Genomic DNA, 17,209 nt, shown 5'->3' with positions numbered 1-17,209 from the left:
TACCGGGACAACATGGACAACCGATAATGGACTCCTCTTTAATGCATAAGCATGTGGCAACAATTATTATTCTCATATGAGATTGAGGATATATGTCCAAAACTGAAACTTCCACCATGAATCATGGCTTTAGTTAGCGGCCCAATGTTCTTCTCTAACAATATGCATGCTCCAACCATTAAGGTGGTAGATCTCTCTTACTTCGGACAAGACGGACATGCATAGCAACTCACATGATATTCAACAAAGAATAGTTGATGGCGTCCCCGAAGCATGGTTATCGCACAACAAGCAACTTAATAAGAGATAAAGTGCATAAGTACATATTCAATACCACAATAGTTTTTAAGCTATTTGTCCCATGAGCTATATATTGCAAAGGTGAATGATGGAATTTTAAAGGTAGCACTCAAGCAATTTACTTTGGAATGGCGGATAAATACCATGTAGTAGGTAGGTATGGTGGACACAAATGGCATAGTGGTTGGCTCAAGGATTTTGGATGCATGAGAAGTATTCCCTCTCGATACAAGGTTTAGGCTAGCAAGGTTTATTTGAAACAAACACAAGGATGAACCGGTGCAGCAAAACTCACATAAAAGACATATTGTAAACATTATAAGACTCTACACCATCTTTCTTGTTGTTCAAAACTCAATACTAGAAATTATCTAGACTTTAGAGAGACCAAATATGCAAACCAAATTTTAGCAAGCTCTATGTATTTCTTCATTAATAGGTGCAAAGTATATGATGCAAGAGCTTAAACGTGAGCACAACAATTGCCAAGTATCACATTATCCAAGACATTTTACCAATTACTACATGTAGCATTTTCCGTTTCCAACCATATAACAATGAACGAAGCAGTTTCAACATTCGCCATGAACATTAAAAGCTAAGAACACATGTGTTCATACGAACCAGCGGAGCGTGTCTCTCTCCCACACAAGCATTTATTCAAACAAAAACACAAACAAAAGCACAAGAGACGCTCCAAGTAAAGTACATAAGATGTGACCGAATAAAAATATAGTTTCAAGAGAAGAAACCTGATAAGTTGTCGATGAAGAAGGGGATGCCTTGGGCATCCCCAAGCTTAGATGCTTGAGTCTTCTTGAAATATGCAGGGACGAACCATGGGGGCATCCCTAAGATTAGACTTTTCACTCTTCTTGATCATAGTATATCATCCTCCTCCCTTGACCCTTGAAAACTTCCTCCACACCAAACTCGAAACAACTCATTAGAGGGTTAGTGCACAATAAAAATTAACATGTTCATAGGTGACACAATCATTCTTAACACTTCTGGACATTGCCCAAAGCTACTGGAAGTCAATGGAACAAAGAAATTCATCCACCATAGCAAAAGAGGCAATGCGAAATAAAAGGCAGAATCTGTCAAAACAGAACAGTCCGTAAAGATGGATTTTATTGAGGCACCAGACTTGCTCAAATGAAAATGCTCAAATTTAATGAAAGTTGCGTACATATCTGAGGATCACTCACGTAAATTGGCATAATTTTCTGAGTTACCTACAGAGAATTAGGCCCAGATTCGTGACAGCAAGAAATCTGTTTCTCCGCAGTAATCCAAATCTAGTATGAACCTTACTATCAAAGACTTTACTTGGCACAACAAAGCACAAAAACTAAGATAAGGAGAGGTTGCTACAGTAGTAAACAACTTCCAAGACACAAATATAAAACAAAGTACTGTAGCAAAATAACACATGGGTTATCTCCCAAGAAGTTCTTTCTTTATAGCCATTAAGATGGGCTCAGCAGTTTTAATGATGCACTCGCAAGAAATAGTATTTGAAGCAAAAGAGAGCATCAAGAGGCAAATTCAAAACACATTTAAGTCTAACATGCTTCCTATGAAAAGGAATCTTGTAAATAAACAAGTTATGTAGGCATAATGCAATAAGCATAGGAAAACTAGACAAGCTCAATTTCAAAATTTTAAGCATATAGAGAGGTATTTTAGTAACATGAAAATTTCTACAACCATATTTTCCTCTCTCATAATAATGTCCAGTAGCATCATGAGCAAACTCAACAATATAACTATCACATAAAGCATTCTTATCATGAGTCTCATGCATAAAATAATTATTCTCCACATAAGCATAATCAATTTTATTAGTTGTAGTGGGAGCAAATTCAGCAAAGTAGCTATCATTATTATTCTCATCATCAAATATAGGAGGCATATTGTAATCATAATCAAATTTATCCTCCATAACAGGCGGTACTAAAAGACTACTATCATTATAATCATCATAAATAGGAGGCAAAGTATCATCAAAGTAAATTTTCTCCTCAATGCTTGGGGGACTAAAAAGATCATGCTCATCAAAACCAGCTTCCCCAAGCTTAGAATTTTCCATATCATTAGCAACAATGGTATTCAAAGTATTCATGCTAATATGTTCCATGGGTTTTTTAATTTTCGGATCAAACCATCCATGTCTTAACTCAGGAAATAGAACAAGAAGCTCATTTTTGTCCATTATGCCAAACTAGTGTAAACAAGAAACAAAAAAAATGCAATTGCAAGATCTAAAGGAAATAGCTTCGAGTACTTACAACGGCGAAAATAGCTTAGTAGCCGAGATCCGAAGCGTGAGTACCTTTTACCTTTCCTCCCCGGTAACGGCGCCAGAAAATAGCTTGATGTCTACGGGTGCTTCTATTCTTGTAGACAATGTTGGGCCTCCAAGAGAAGAGGTTTGTAGAACAGCAGCAAGTTTCCCTTAAGTGGATCACCCAAGGTTTATCGATCTCAGGGAGGAAGAGGTCAAAGATATCCCTCTCATGCAACCACTGCAACCACAAAGCAAGAAGTCTCTTGTGTCCCCAACACACCTAATAGGTGCACTAGTTCGGCGAAGAGATAGTGAAATACAGGTGGTATGAATGAATATGAGCAGTAGTAACGGCGCCGAGAAAATAGCTTGTCTGGCGTGTAGTTGATGGTGGTAATATGGTAGCGATAGTAACGCGAGTAAAACGAGTAAACAAGCAGCGATAGCGATATTTAGGAACAAGGCCTAGGGATTAGACTTTCACTAGTGGACACTCTCAACTTTGATCACATAACAGAATAGATAAATGCATACTCTACACTGTTGTTGGATGCTGAACACATTGCGTAGGATTACACGAACCCTCAATGCCGGAGTTAACAAGCTCCACAATTCAATGTTCATATTTAAATAACCTTAGAGTGCATGAAAGATCAACACGACTAAACCAAGTACTAACATAGCATGCACACTGTCACCTTCACACCATGTAGGAGGAATAGATCACATCAATACCATCATAGCAATAGTTAACTTCATAATCTACAAGAGATCATAATCATAGCCTACGCCAAGTACTAACACGGATGCACACACTTGTCACCATTACAGCCGTGCAGGAGGAATAAAACTACTTTAATAACATCACCAGAGTAGCACATAGATAAATTGTGATACAAAACACATTGCAATCATAAAGAGATATAAATAAGCACTTCACTACGCCATTCATAACAGTGAATAAGTATTCTGTGAAATATAGCCTAAGAGACCCACACGGTGCACACACTGTTACCTTTACACACGTGGGACAAAGAGTCTCCGGAGATCACATAAGTAAAACCCACTTGACTAACATAATGACATCTAGATTACAAGCATCATCATATGAATCTCAATCATGTAAGGCAGCTCATGAGATTATTGTATTGAAGTACATAGGAGAGAGATGAACCACATAGCTATCGGTACAGCCCCGAGCCTCGATGGAGAACTACTCCCTCCTCATGGGAGACAGCAGCGTTGATGGAGATGGTGGTGGTGTCGATGGAGAAGCCTTCGGGGGCACTTCCCCGCCCGGCGGCGTGCCGGAACGGAGACTCCTGTCCCCAGATCTTGGCTTCGCGATGGCGGCGGCTCTGGAAGGTTTCTCGTACCGTGGCTTTTTCGTATCGAGGTTTTAGGTCTGGGACCTTTATATAGGCGAAGAGGCGGCGTCAGAAGGTCGAAGGGGCGACGACACCATAGGCTGGCGCGGCCAGGGCCCAGGCCGCGCCGCCCTATCATCTGGGGGCCCAGTGGCCCCCCTCTGGCGACTCTCGGGTGTTCTGGAAGCTTCGTGGAAAAATAGGATGCTGGGTCTTGATTTCGTCCGATTCCGAGAATATTTCCTTACTAGGATTTCTGGAACCAAAAACAGCAGAAAACGAGAGCGGCCCTTCGGCATCTCGTCAATAGGTTAGTTCCAGAAAACGCATAAATATGACATAAAGTATGTATAAAACATGTAGATATCATCAATAATGTGACATGGAACACAAGAAATTATCGATACGTCGGAGACGTATCATAGCACATCCATAAATACTCTTGCTCCTAAAGCCAGAGGTGACAAGAGCCTAATGGTCCAACCAATGTCCTTACAGCTGCAAGCAATAACAGTTATTAACTATACATACCAAAGCCTTAAGCTAGATAATTGTAATATAATCCCGAATGAATCACTAAACATGTACCATTACTTTCCCCTTTCTGTCAATGAGGTTTCGCGGTAGCATGCCGTTCTCCACTCATCCCACCTCTTCCCTTGATCCACTCAAATGCTATGGGTACCTGCAGATCATCAAGACGAGGCAAAGAGACAAGGATACAAGATTTCAAAACTTCTATTCAATCCTTACACATAACATAATATTAGATGCACAGGAACGCTGTGAGGATTCACCCCAACCCGCAGCACGTGAGGACTACTCACACATAATATCAAGATCAAATATAAAGATAGAAATCATTGTGCAAAATACTTAGAATGAAATCACAATATTCTTACAATGGTCGTCAATTCTCAAGGAGATGTCTATTACAATGGTGATGGCTATGGCTATGGAGGAGATGGGAGATGGGATGGATGAACTATGGTGATGGATCTCCTTCGGTGTGGTGCAGATGGATCTGGTGGATGGTGGCTCTGTTTGGCGACGAATGGCTCTCCTTTTAGCGTTGGTCCCTTCACGACTTTTATAGGGTTTGACCTCGGGAATGCAGCGGCGCATGATATGGGTGGATGGTACGGGCCACTCGTACCGATGCCCGTTAAACCTCCTGGAACCGCCTTTCCGAGTGTAGTCAACTTTGCCATGCTCTTGACGTGATTTTCTTCATTAATTGCAGGTCCATTTGTCATTATGACGTGATTTCCTGCACAGTATCAAAAAATAGAAGAGATTGCACATCTTGTCATTTATTAGGAATTAGTGACGGGTTGAGAGGTAAACTTAGTCAATTTCTTGACTTAGCTAAGGGTTTAAACGCGAGAAAATATGGCGTATCAATGGCGTATCCGTCGGATAACAACGTCAAGAGGAATAACTTCCGGAAGACGCTTAGTCCAGAAGCTCGCTTCCGACCAATTCAAGAGGAACTAGCAGGATTTTTGATGAGGGAAGTCCTCCATCCTAAAGGAGAACACTATTACGAGAACGTAGAACTTCTGATGTTGTAAATTATGTATGGAAACTTGTTCAAAATTGTATATGGTCATCCGATATTGAATATATATTGTATATTCCTCTTGAATTCTTCTTGGTTCTAATTTCAAATTTGTTTGAAATTGTACATTCATATGCATGTATATAGTACCGTAATATGTGTACTGAAACTTCTTCAAAATTAAAATAAAACACAAAATAAATATATAAAAAATAAAACAATACAAATTAAAAAGAAACCAGATTTGGGGGGGGGGGGCTTTAGTCGCGGTTGGCCAGGAGAACCGCGACTAAAGGTCCTCCGCCCCAACGGACTGCTGCCGGCCACGTGGACGGGCCTTTAGTCGCGGTTCGTAAGCAACCGCGACTAAAGGGGGGCTTTAGTCGCGCATATTTAATCCCGGTTGCGCAACCGGGATTAATGGCTGTTGCCAACCGGGATTAAAGCCTCATTTTCTACTAGTGTAATTGGGGTACTTTGGTTATAGATTTGTCCAAAGATGAATCTGGATCATCGACACTTGATCTTGCGAGGTTGGACCCATTCCATAGTCCCGATTCATTTGACATGGTTTGTTGGTCAGATAGGATCATTCCCAATAAACAAACACGTTGTAACAACAGTTGTTACATAAATAATCGATCTTTCTTTAGATATACACTGAAAAATGAAGAACACAACTTAAAGTAGAGGAACTAATAAATCTATTTATCTTACAAGCCCTAGAAGAACATAATATGTAGTTAATACGGGTAGCGATGCCAACGTGGTGATTATAATCCTGCAAAAAGAAAAAGAAATAGCAGCTCGAGTTCTTAAAAATATATCAATGTGTACGCCTATACCCCTATACGCATGCAGAATGCGGTACTCAAACTGAAATAGCGTGAGATAAATCAACGGTTACTTACGCAGTACTGAGCACACCAGCATGCAGGTCATACTCTCGCGCGAAGCTAAATGTTGCGACAGACTGAGGCAATGCAGCCTATCAACATTAATAAAAAAACTCATGTGATTAAACATTTTAAAAATCATTCAAACTTTCAATTAAGTCCAGACCGTTACCTGCAAGATAGCAACACGCAGAAGGTCACCTCGAAGGCCTAAAATTAGAGCACCAACGGCGGTGGCTGCTGGAGCCGCGACAAATCTCAGCACCATGCTCAACACCATCAAGCCTGGTCCACACACGATGAACTTGTCCTGTAGTCCTATGAACAAGCCTACAATGCAAACCGCCAAATTTTATGCAGATCAGAGTATTAGTCACTGGATGCTCACCTATACATTGTTAATTTGTCATATGCCGACCACCAGGTGACTGAGGTGAGCATCCAAAGTTTGTTTTAAAAACGTTTGCCATTTTGTTCTACTAATGAATAGCCCAACCGCGTTTTTAAATCGGAGTATAATTACATTCTTATACGTACGTACCCATGCTAAACATCCCCATTCCAATGCCGGTCTTTGACATGATCGCAATCGAGCCATCCAGGATGGTCGGCATCTCCAGGTGCCACCTATATGTATCGATATATGCAACCAATAATCAGAAAATGGTCGAATGAACAATTGTAGCTACTATGTAAATGTGAGAGGTATTTAGTAGGAGTATATGTATTGTGCCACCGCATGCGAACCTGTTTGCCACGGAAGACCACGCTACCCCAAGGAGGCTGGCGTACACGTTCGGGTTGCGGGCCAGCTTGAGTCCGACCTTCCGCAGCAGCGGCGGCCAGAACGCGCACCCCGTCGCCGTCGCTGCTGTCTTCCGGCGGTCTCCAGCTACCACTGGCCGGTCGACGTCGCCGCTTCCCGGCGCCACCTGACCGCCTTCTTCACACGAGCCTTCTTCTGGCGCCGGCGTCATCTCCAGCCAGGCCTGCCGCGCCTCGAACACCACCAGCATCAGCGGGAACCACACGACGGCCTGAAGCACCGAGAGCTGCACGACGATGTCGCGCGCCCACTTGCCGTACATGGCGTCGAGCAGCGGCACGCCCACGAGGAGTGCGTTGTTGAGCGCCCCCAGTGAGAAGCCGGTGATGCACCAGGAGTAGGATGGGCCGCCCCGGCGCGCCGGCCTCGCAGCCTTGACGGCTGCCCACCCGGCGATCGTGAGCACAACGGCGAGCTTGGCGACGGCGTCGGCGGCCAGGACGCGGTAGCCGGCGCCGAACGGGCCGGCGCGGGCGGTGAAGTCGAAGCCGAAGAAGGGGAAGGCGAAGTAGATGACTAGGCGGTTGATGGCCTCGCACTGGTCCGGGGTGAAGAGCTTCCACCACCGCACCGAGCCGTAGCCGAGGCCCAGGGCGAAGTAGAGCGGCGCCATGGCCGCCACCACCCTGTACACGTCCCCCCACCCTATCATTCTTCTTCCCTCGGCCGCGCTAGCTCTCTCGATCGATAGGCAACCAAGCTAATTAAAAGTCGTAATACACCTACCTAGCTAGCTCGACCGAAGTCAAACTGAGCAGAAGCAGGAGCTAGCTGCTGCTGCCATTTTGTTTTCTAGATCGATCGGTGCATCGGCTTATTTAACCACCACTAGGAATCCATCACTCACTAATGTAATACGACTTGAATTGCGCGATCGGGTCGTTTATTAAGTAGTCATCGTCGGTGATGCGCGCACTACAGGCTCACATGCGTACTACTAATGAAAGCTAGCTTCAATGGCGTCGTTTTATTTGAAATACATACGCAGTGTGGCCCACTGCCACGCTCAAATTAAGTAGCAGCAAGTATGACGTATCCTCCGCCTACGTCAGCCATGAGCAACGCGTGCACTGCTCTGAGCCGGACGAACAATGGTGTTTGAATTTCTTTTCGAGGAACTATATATAGGAGATCTAGACGATTCGGAAATAAGATCTTGTGTATGGCGAAGTCCAGTCCAGCTTGGGCCCTGGAAAACCTATGAAGACTCACATGGAGACATATAGGAGAAAAACTTTGCTACATCTAGAACCATCGATATGAATATGATGGCAGGAAGAAGATGGGATTTCAGCTTCAGAAGATGGTTGGATGGGGTCTGCAAAATGAGCCGAGAGATGCAAAACTTACCGGCATGCATAAGTGGGTTTGAGTGATGATTGAATACACGCTTGATCTAAGATTCTAAGTGGAAATTGATTAAGTCTGGCAAATTCGTACGTAGTGAAGCCAATGTAACCATTATATCTAGCATGCAATAGAGTAGACAGAGCGTTCAAACATCTCTGGAAAGCAAATATCCCCTGTGAAAAGTAAGTAAAGTCAAAATTTGGCTTTGGTTGAGTTCAATGTAATAGAAACCAAGGATAACATGTTGAAAAGGAGGAGGAGATATATCATCATCTTTTAAAAAAATGTTGGTTGCCAAGTTTTGTGTGAAAAGAAGGTTGTAACCCTTAGCTTCCGCATCAAAACGATGCACATGTCCGTTTTCACCCCTTCTTTGTAGTATACATCATATGTTGTATCCAGAATTCCAGACACTTTTTCATATTATTCTGAAATCATAAAAAGAGTGAATTCCGGATTTTACCCTCTACTTTGTCAATTTTGACACTGATTACCCTTATTAACAAAATTTTATCCTAATTATCCCATTTAGGATTTTTTTTGCCAAATTTTACCCCTTTAAAAAAATTATAGCGTTTGACATGTGGGTTCGCGCCATCAGGTCCATGTGGCATGACATGTATGCGGTTTTCGATCTCCTGGTTCTTTCCGGCAAGTATAGCAAACCATCGCCTGGTTCTATCGGTTTCTCCCGCACCCAGCGTACCACCTGGGTTGAACCACGGTCGCTCAAGCGACGGCGGCCAAGCGGCAGTGGCCAAAGCTACTGAGGTCGCGGGTGCTGCATCTGGTGGTAAAGTGCGCAAATGTTCGGAAAGACTCTAATTGCAGGTTCTCTTACTGTTTTCTTTGATAAAGGAAATATATTAATATCAAAAGATACCAATTACACACAGCCTCTGCAACAACGCAACACACTAATGGCAGATGCACACGGCCAAAAAAGAGAGAAAAAACTAAGAAACAAAAGTCTCGCTACAGTATCCCAGGTCTAGCAACAGTAATACATCCACCACCAAGACAACACCTGAAATACACTCTCCAAAAGCGACGCCTCCAAGAAGGGAACGGTGCACCAGCGCCGTCGTCGCCCGACCAAAGGTCTTAGGTTTTCACCCTGAAGATAGTCCCCGCTCTCAAAACGATGCCTTCAACACGGTCATTGCTAGGCACGACCAGTTAAGGCCAGACCTTGGGTTTTCACCCTAAAAGGTAGGACTCTGAACTTCACCTGTGCTGTTGCCCCCAATTTCATACCACTGCTGCGGAGCCCGGAACACCAAGCAAGTCTCTCAACATCGCGGAGACTTGAACCTCCCTTAGCTAGTCCTCCAATCCGGTCGTCCATCATGATATTCCCTTCTTCTGACTTCACCATGAACCAAAATGCCACTTGATGTCAACACAGAACAGAGCTTCGCGCCGTTCCCTCCTAAACCAAATGGTCGGAATAAAAGCATGGGTGCGCGCAACCAAATACCACCCGATCCAACAAACTTCAGGCAAAAGATGCACCGTTCCATTCATCAGTGGAGCTTTCCGGAACTCATCACTCTAGCCAGATCAAGACGGACAAGCCTCCGACATGTCTTCATCTTTGCAAAAGAGAAACCCGAGGACCGCCACCATTATTGCTAGGCCAGCAACCCCCACGCCGCCAGTCACTCCTGCCGGATCACCACATAAGAATAAGGCGGCACAGAGCACCGACGATGGCTTGGCCGAAGCAATGGACCCTGCGTCGATTGGGTCCAAGAGGGCCCCAATCAGGCCCAGATCGCTGCCCCTGCCGAACCGCCGCCGGGGGCGAAGGACGCCCCGCTCCACCCACTCCTCCATGACGTCTGGCAAAGTGCATCAGGCCACGACCACCGTAGCCGTGCCACCCGGCGTCCTCAGCAAGTGCCCCACCGCCTCCCATGAAGTGCCGCCACGGAGCCCTCTCCACCCCTTCGTCCTTCGACGGGAGGGGCGCCGCCACCGGAGACGGCAGCACCGATGGCCTGAGGGGCGGGGGATGAGGGCCGCTAGGGTCGCGCGGAAGGGGGCCTCCGCCGCCGCCCGGGAGGGGGCAGCAGGGGGCGGCATGGGAGGGTTCTCTTACTATTGCTATGCACTTCTGCAAGAAACTATGGTGACTCGGTGTAGTAGACTAGTGTAGATGCTAGCTGGTAGATACTCCTATATATGTAATTTCTTGAAATAGAGAATCTAGGAAAGATGATCCTTCAAAAGGATGACATGAAAGCAATTCACCATCAACATCAACCACATAATCAAGTTTTGAACTACATTAGCTACAAGTGCGGGCTGGTATTGGACTTTTTTTCCTCGGAAAGTTCATAGTAATAAAACCAGGTTTAGTTGCGGAAAAAAACCAGGAGGTCAAAAACCACATACATGTCATGCCACATGGACCAGATGGCACGCCCACCTGTCAAAACGCTCTAATTCTTTAAAGGGGGTAAAATTTGGCAAAAAAATCCTAAATGGGGTAATTGGGATGAAAATTTGTTAAATGGGGTAATTCATGTCAAAATTGACATAGTAGGGGGTAAAGACCAGAATTCACTCTTTTAAAAGTAAGCTTTTCTACTTTTTTGAGAAGAATAAACGGGAGCTGCTTTACACCGACCTGGTCGGTGTGTAACAGCCACCGACCACCCCCCAGGTATGTTGGGCCGGCCCAAGTTTGTTTTTCTTTTTTCCTTTCTCATTTTTTCTCGGTTTTAAATACGAACAGCTTTCAAATTTGAACAAATTTCGAATTGAACGATTTTCGAATTTGAACAAATTTCGAAAGTGAACGATTTTCGAATTTGCACAAATTTCGAAATCGAACGATTTACTGAATTTGAACAAATTTCGAAACTAAACGATTTTCGAATTTGAACAAATTTCGAAACTGAACGATTTTCTAATTTGAACAAATTTCGAAACTGAAGGATTTTCTAATTTGAACAAATTTCAAAATTGAACGATTTTCGAATTTGAACAAATTTCGAAATTGAACGATTTTCGAATTTGAACAAATTTCAAAATTGAACGATTTTCGAATTTGAACAAATTTCGAAACTGAACAATTTTCGAATTTCAATTTTTTTCAGATTTGAACAAAAAGAAGAAAGAAAAACAAAATAAGAAAGAAAACAGAAAAGAAAAAGGAAAAAAATAAAAAACGAAAAAAGAAACAGAAAACCGGAAAAGACAGCGAACTGGGCCTGGCCCAAACCCGACCAAGGGGTGTGCGGTGGCCCGTAGCCACCGACCTGGTCGGTGTATAGGTTTTCCCGAATAAACCCAGGCACTGGCGGAGCTATGTTGGAGCCGAACCGGGCCGCGGGCCAGGATTTTTGCCAAAAAATTATCAACTACTATGCATTACACTTCCAGCCCAGTGCAGCCCACCAGAACGTCCACCATCTGATCTAGAAAAAAAAAAGAACGCCCACAATCTCTGCCTCGTTGACTCAATCCACCACAGAAAGTCAGAAACCATGGAGCCGCCTTGGCAGAACTCGGTTTGGGAATTCAGAAGGGTAAACCGGGGGAAGGAGAGGAGGGGGAGCAGCGCGGCACAGCAGCAGCAGCGCCGGACCGCCGCCCGCAGCCAGGGATCGCTGCACTGCTGCAGCCTGCCTGCAGTCACGGCCGCACGCGCACGGAGCTCCTTCCAGCGGTGTTGGCCGGAGGTCAGCAGCCGACGCCGCGACCAGCTACCGAATGAAGCCAATGATCTTCCCAAATTTCTCTTTACTAGTACTTTTCTTTTTCCCCAAATCCCTAGTTAGGAATTTGTCAATTGGTAGCATGGATTCAGACTGGGTTGTAACGGTTGTTCTCTAAATTTGTTTTCAGTTTTACAAATTGTAACAGTCATAGTAAGGCAACAAATGAAAACAACAAATTTGAGTAATCAGTGATGTTTAGTGAAGTTGTATGTTGGAGAGCAAAAAATTTGTGCTTTTTTCTAGCCTGGCCCGCCCATAATTTTCTATGTAGCTCCGCCACTGAACCCAGGTCACTTCCGCCCTAAAGAGAAAACACCGCACTCTGCACTATCGGAAGGCCACATGTTGTGGAGCGTGACAACCCGAGCAATAGCATATGGAACACCATCCCGTGTTTGGTATATAACCAATGGTCACAATTGTGCATTAAAGACTGTACAAATCCTTGTAAAGTTTACATTCTTGAAAAGAAGAAGCATGTTGTGTGCATGGAGAAGTCCATCCCCCATGGCTCAAAGAAAGCCCATGAAGGCTCAGACGGGCATCGTTGATAGAAAGAGCTTCACTGCAATTAGAGCGATCGATTGTTGAAGCACTACGAATTTTTGTTCAGGTATCTGATGGATATTGAGATGTACAACCCAATGTCGAAAAGAAGGACGATTCTCTATCATATGAAACCTAAAACGACATAATATCCGGTTATCACAGGGAGCGAAACCAATGTGCCGGCTATCACCCTGCAAAACAAAATGAAATAGTGGCTAAGTGCTATACTGCTCACACCCAATCAAACGCGTCCAAAAATGATGTGACTAGATCAACATTTACTTACGCAGTGCTGAGGACATCGGCATGCAGGTCGTACTCCCGTGCGAAGAAGAATGTTCCCACAGACTGAGGCAGTGCAGCCTACCAACATGAACACATGGATTGGTTAGCTATCGGAATACTCTTCTCTCTTACTATGTTGCAGCAAGAATAAGCACCTGAATAATGGCAACACGCAGAACGTCACCACGAAGTCCTAGAAGTATAGCTCCGACCATGGTGGTTGCCGGAGCCGCAACGAACCTCAGCACCATGCCCAATGTTGTCAATCCTGGCCCTGTCATGATGATCTTATCCTGCAGTCCTATAAACAATCCTGCAATGCAACCGCCAAATCTCGTTTATCAATTAGCTAGTCATGCATGTTGCCCCCTCCATTGTTATATGTGTAAGTGTATTACATTTTGTTAAGACAATATGTTGATCATGAATTGTTACTCCATTAATACATGGTCTATAGTGAAGTATATATATAACTTTATTTTGTGTGTGTTATGCATGTATGTAAGAAATACAATGGATTTGTTAGTTTTCATAAAACTAGAGTTTAAGTGACAGCTGGTTTGTTTGTGACTCAGAACATTGTTTTGTCAAGTAAAAAAGAAAACACTGGCCACGAAAATGTGGCGCCACAAGTGTCACAAGTCTAGCTAAGATTATTTTTTTCTATGAACACCATAAGTCATGTGGCTGAGAAAGCACTGCAAACTGTAACCAACGAAACACTAGCATAACGTTCTAACAGACAAGTTGTGTTAAGATGTGGCTACAGTACCACAACCAAAACACCGTCGTTGTTACGTTTTTTTTTTCGAAATGACCGTCGTTGTTACGTACCCATGTTGAACATGCCGATTCCCAGGCCAGTCTTTGACATGATCTCAATCGAGCCATCTATGACGAGTGGTATCTCCAGGTTCCACCTGTATATGTGCAAAACGAAAGAAGTTAAGTAGCCATCAAAGGAGTAACTAGCTGTGCTTACTCTTAATCTTCTGTCTAATTAAGTGCATGCATGCGAATGGAGTACCTGTTTGCCACGATAGACCAGAGAACACCGAGAAGGCTGGCGTACACGTTCGGATTCCCGACGACCTTAAGCCCAACGTTCCGCAGTAGCGGCCCCCAGAACGCGCACCCTGTCTTCTTCTTCCGGCCGCCTCCGGCTGCTGCCCGGTCGACGTCCTCCTGAAGGCCTTCTTCGAGCGCCGGTGCCGGCGCCGGCGCCGTCACCTCCATCCACGCCTGCCTCGCCTCGAACACCACCAGCAGCACCGGGAGCCACACGACGGCCTGCACCACCGAGAGCTGCACGACGATGTCGCGCGCCCACTTGCCGTACATGGCGTCCATCAGCGGCGCTCCCACCAGGAGCCCGTTGCTGAGCGTGGCCAGCGAGAAGCCGGTGATGCACCATGAGTAGGACGTGGGTGCCGCCTTGCGGCTGGACGCGGCGGCCCAGAAGGCGAGGGAGACGATGACCAGAAGCTTGGCGACGGCGTCGGCGGCCAGGACGCGGTAGCTGGCGGCGAACGTGCCGGCGTGGGCGTTGAAGTCGAAGGCGAAGAAGGGGAGCGCGAAGTAGATGACGAGGCGGTTGATGGCGTCGCACTGGTCACGGGTGAAGAGCTTCCACCACCGCACCGAGCAATAGCCGAGGACGAGGGCGAAGTAGAGCGGCGCCATGCCGGACACAACCTTGTACACGTCCCCCCATCCTATCATCTCAGGCTCTCTCAGGTCTGGTGTTTTGATACTTTTGGGATTTATGTGTGCTTTTGGCACTGGCTAGTGTAACTCTTCACTTTTGCTAGTACCTTTAGGCTTTACTTATATCGATACATTTTCCACTCCAACTCACTATCGTTAGGTCGACGGGTTTGTTCCCACGTGCCACCATGCTTAGTAAAAATGACAATATAATCCTCCCTCCTATGGATGAAAATATAGAGCCAAAAGTTTTCAGCTTTTTCGCAGAAAAACAAAAACTGAAAAGTTATGGAAACATCGACATTTTTTGTCGAACAAATTCGATTATTTGTAAATACTATAAAAAATGGCTTTTCAGCTCGAACGGACATAGAAACGAAGGGCGCGTTTGGTAGCCTGCATGAGAATCATGGCTCACTGCGCCAGCGACATGGGACTCCCATCTCGTTCCGAACGAGCTCCGATTCATGAATGGCATATCGTTTGGTATGCTGTGTTGCATCGGGTGGCACCAAAGTGACACTTTGATTGGTTGGTCGCATGGTTTTCGTAACCTCACCTATATGGCAACATGGTGACCTTACCTCACCTATCACAAGACCACCATGGCACCGCCGTTCACAAGCTTCGGCACGTCGGCAATGGCACCATCGGTCACGCCGGTCAAAAGCATCACCACGTCGCCGACCACGAAGACGAAGACCACCGTGACACCATCGGTGACACCGGTCACACACATGGGCACATCGCCGACCACGAAGACGAACACCACCATGACATCGTCGGTGACGCTGGTCACAAGCATCACCATGTCGCCATCCACGAAGACGAACACCACCAGGACACCGCCGGTCACAAGCATGGGCATGTTACCGACCACGAAGATGAACACCACCATGACACCGTTGGTGACACCTGTCACAAGCATGGGCACATCACCGACCACGAAGACGAACATCACCATGACACCGTCGGTCACTGCATGTCGCCGACCACGAAGACGAACACCACCATGACTCCACCACCATGGATTACACCTCTCACTTCTCACCTATCATCACCACGTCGCCGTCCATGAAGATGGCGAGCGAGCAGTTGAGCAAAAGTACTTCAAACCTTAGTCACACATATATACAGATTGTAGTATACTTATGAGTCAATTATGTATCAGCGTATGTACACAGAAACAAAAACCTATCAACATGAAAGTCATGCGGAATGGTGAGGTGAACCTACTCCTGAAGGAAATCTCAAACGGTTGAGCGTGTGCGACGAATTTATAAAATTCGCTTAAAACTTCATATACGAAATTGACGATTTACGACCGAGGAAACTCAAAACCGATTGTAGGAATTGGTTAGTATCATCGACACACATCTTTTTCGTGTAGATCTTATTTCGATTTGGACTGTGTTGGTGTTGATTTGAGAGAGGGTGTGTGGAGTAGTGCAAGAGAGAGTGAGCGTAAGCAACAGTTCGTGCAGCCATTGCATCGCTGGAGCCAAAGTGGCGCGAGAACGGGCCTAGCCCTGGAGAAACTACCATTCCGGGCGTTCCTCCAGGACCTGTCCCAGGGGTGCTTTGAGAACCGTGCGATGAACAACGCGAGTTGGCCCACGCATCCAAACGGACGAAAATTGCTGGCCTGATACGAGCCAATGGACATGCAGGCTACCAAACGCGCCTGAAAACTCCATTCTCAGACAAGATGGAACTTTTCGCTTAGCGTGGCTGTGTTTGGCTCAGCGAAAATGTCTCAACCACCTTCTCCCTAATCGGGCATACACATCTGCATGACCTAGGGATGTACAACATTTTGAGACAGACTTGCCGTATTTGTGTCGTGATAATCTGATACATTCGATCAGGATTATCGATTATAGTACTTGTCGATTTTTTCCTATAGACCTAGGTTTGTCAAAACCTTTGAAAGAATGTTTTTGGAGCAAGATCACTTGAACCAGATCTTTAGTCGTCATTTAGCTCTTGTTCACTAGACCAAGTGTTTTCTTTATTTGATTGTGTATCGATGGTTGGACATAGGCAAGGGATAAGGTTTTACCTCCAGTTGTGCAATAGTAAAATGATATATAAAGATAAAATGAAGCAAATGTATGAATATGCAATAATAAAGATAAACCCTCTATTGGAGGGCGTTGTGTCCTAATAACAACATAGGAGGCATGCATCAAACCATATGGATCTATTATCCTGCCATGAATCCCTTTGCATCAAAGGAACCACAACTATTAAGATGAATGGGCAACAACATTAAGATCTATGACAGTCACCTTGATTCCCTAGATTGCATCACACTACCAACCAACATCCACTCTCTCACTTG

General features: G+C 45.1%; 2 protein-coding genes across 2 annotated transcripts; both read right to left on the bottom strand.

Annotated features, from left to right (window-relative positions):
* Positions 1 to 6,428: 6,428 nt before the first annotated feature.
* Positions 6,429 to 7,856, bottom strand: LOC124651682 (probable auxin efflux carrier component 5b). Its single transcript, XM_047190728.1, has 4 exons — positions 7,165 to 7,856; positions 6,959 to 7,044; positions 6,590 to 6,747; positions 6,429 to 6,509 (listed from the first exon to the last, which is right to left on the bottom strand). Exons 1-4 carry the CDS (start codon positions 7,854 to 7,856, stop codon positions 6,429 to 6,431), a joined length of 1,017 nt encoding a protein of 338 aa, XP_047046684.1.
* Positions 7,857 to 12,694: 4,838 nt separating this feature from the next.
* On the bottom strand, positions 12,695 to 14,941 carry LOC124655472 (probable auxin efflux carrier component 5b). The gene is made up of 5 exons (XM_047194361.1): positions 14,186 to 14,941; positions 13,993 to 14,078; positions 13,314 to 13,471; positions 13,160 to 13,236; positions 12,695 to 13,064 (listed from the first exon to the last, which is right to left on the bottom strand). The coding sequence occupies exons 1-5, from the start codon at positions 14,878 to 14,880 to the stop codon at positions 12,995 to 12,997; spliced, it is 1,086 nt and encodes a 361-aa protein (XP_047050317.1). The 5' UTR covers positions 14,881 to 14,941; the 3' UTR covers positions 12,695 to 12,994.
* Positions 14,942 to 17,209: the final 2,268 nt, after the last annotated feature.

The sequence above is a fragment of the Lolium rigidum genome, chromosome 5 (genome assembly GCF_022539505.1).
Source record: "Lolium rigidum isolate FL_2022 chromosome 5, APGP_CSIRO_Lrig_0.1, whole genome shotgun sequence".
Classification (NCBI taxonomy): Eukaryota; Viridiplantae; Streptophyta; class Magnoliopsida; order Poales; family Poaceae; genus Lolium; species Lolium rigidum.
Note: the sequence above shows the minus strand (reverse complement) of the source record. Positions and strands in the feature narration are given on the sequence as shown.

What these genes read in the sequence shown, in the direction of transcription:
- LOC124651682 (XM_047190728.1), bottom strand. Translation starts at nt 7,856, where the DNA reads ATGGCGCCGCTCTACTTCGCCCTGGGCCTCGGCTACGGCTCGGTGCGG. An exon ending in AATGGGGATGTTTAGCATGG is followed by an intron (nt 6,748 to 6,958) that starts GTACGTACGTAT and finishes TTTGCATTGTAG; the next exon opens with GCTTGTTCATAGGACTACAG. An exon ending in TGCGTGTTGCTATCTTGCAG is followed by an intron (nt 6,510 to 6,589) that starts GTAACGGTCTGG and finishes TAATGTTGATAG; the next exon opens with GCTGCATTGCCTCAGTCTGT.
- LOC124655472 (XM_047194361.1), bottom strand. Translation starts at nt 14,880, where the DNA reads ATGATAGGATGGGGGGACGTGTACAAGGTTGTGTCCGGCATGGCGCCG. An exon ending in TGGTCTATCGTGGCAAACAG is followed by an intron (nt 14,079 to 14,185) that starts GTACTCCATTCG and finishes GCACATATACAG; the next exon opens with GTGGAACCTGGAGATACCAC. An exon ending in GCCGATGTCCTCAGCACTGC is followed by an intron (nt 13,065 to 13,159) that starts GTAAGTAAATGT and finishes TTTGTTTTGCAG; the next exon opens with GGTGATAGCCGGCACATTGG.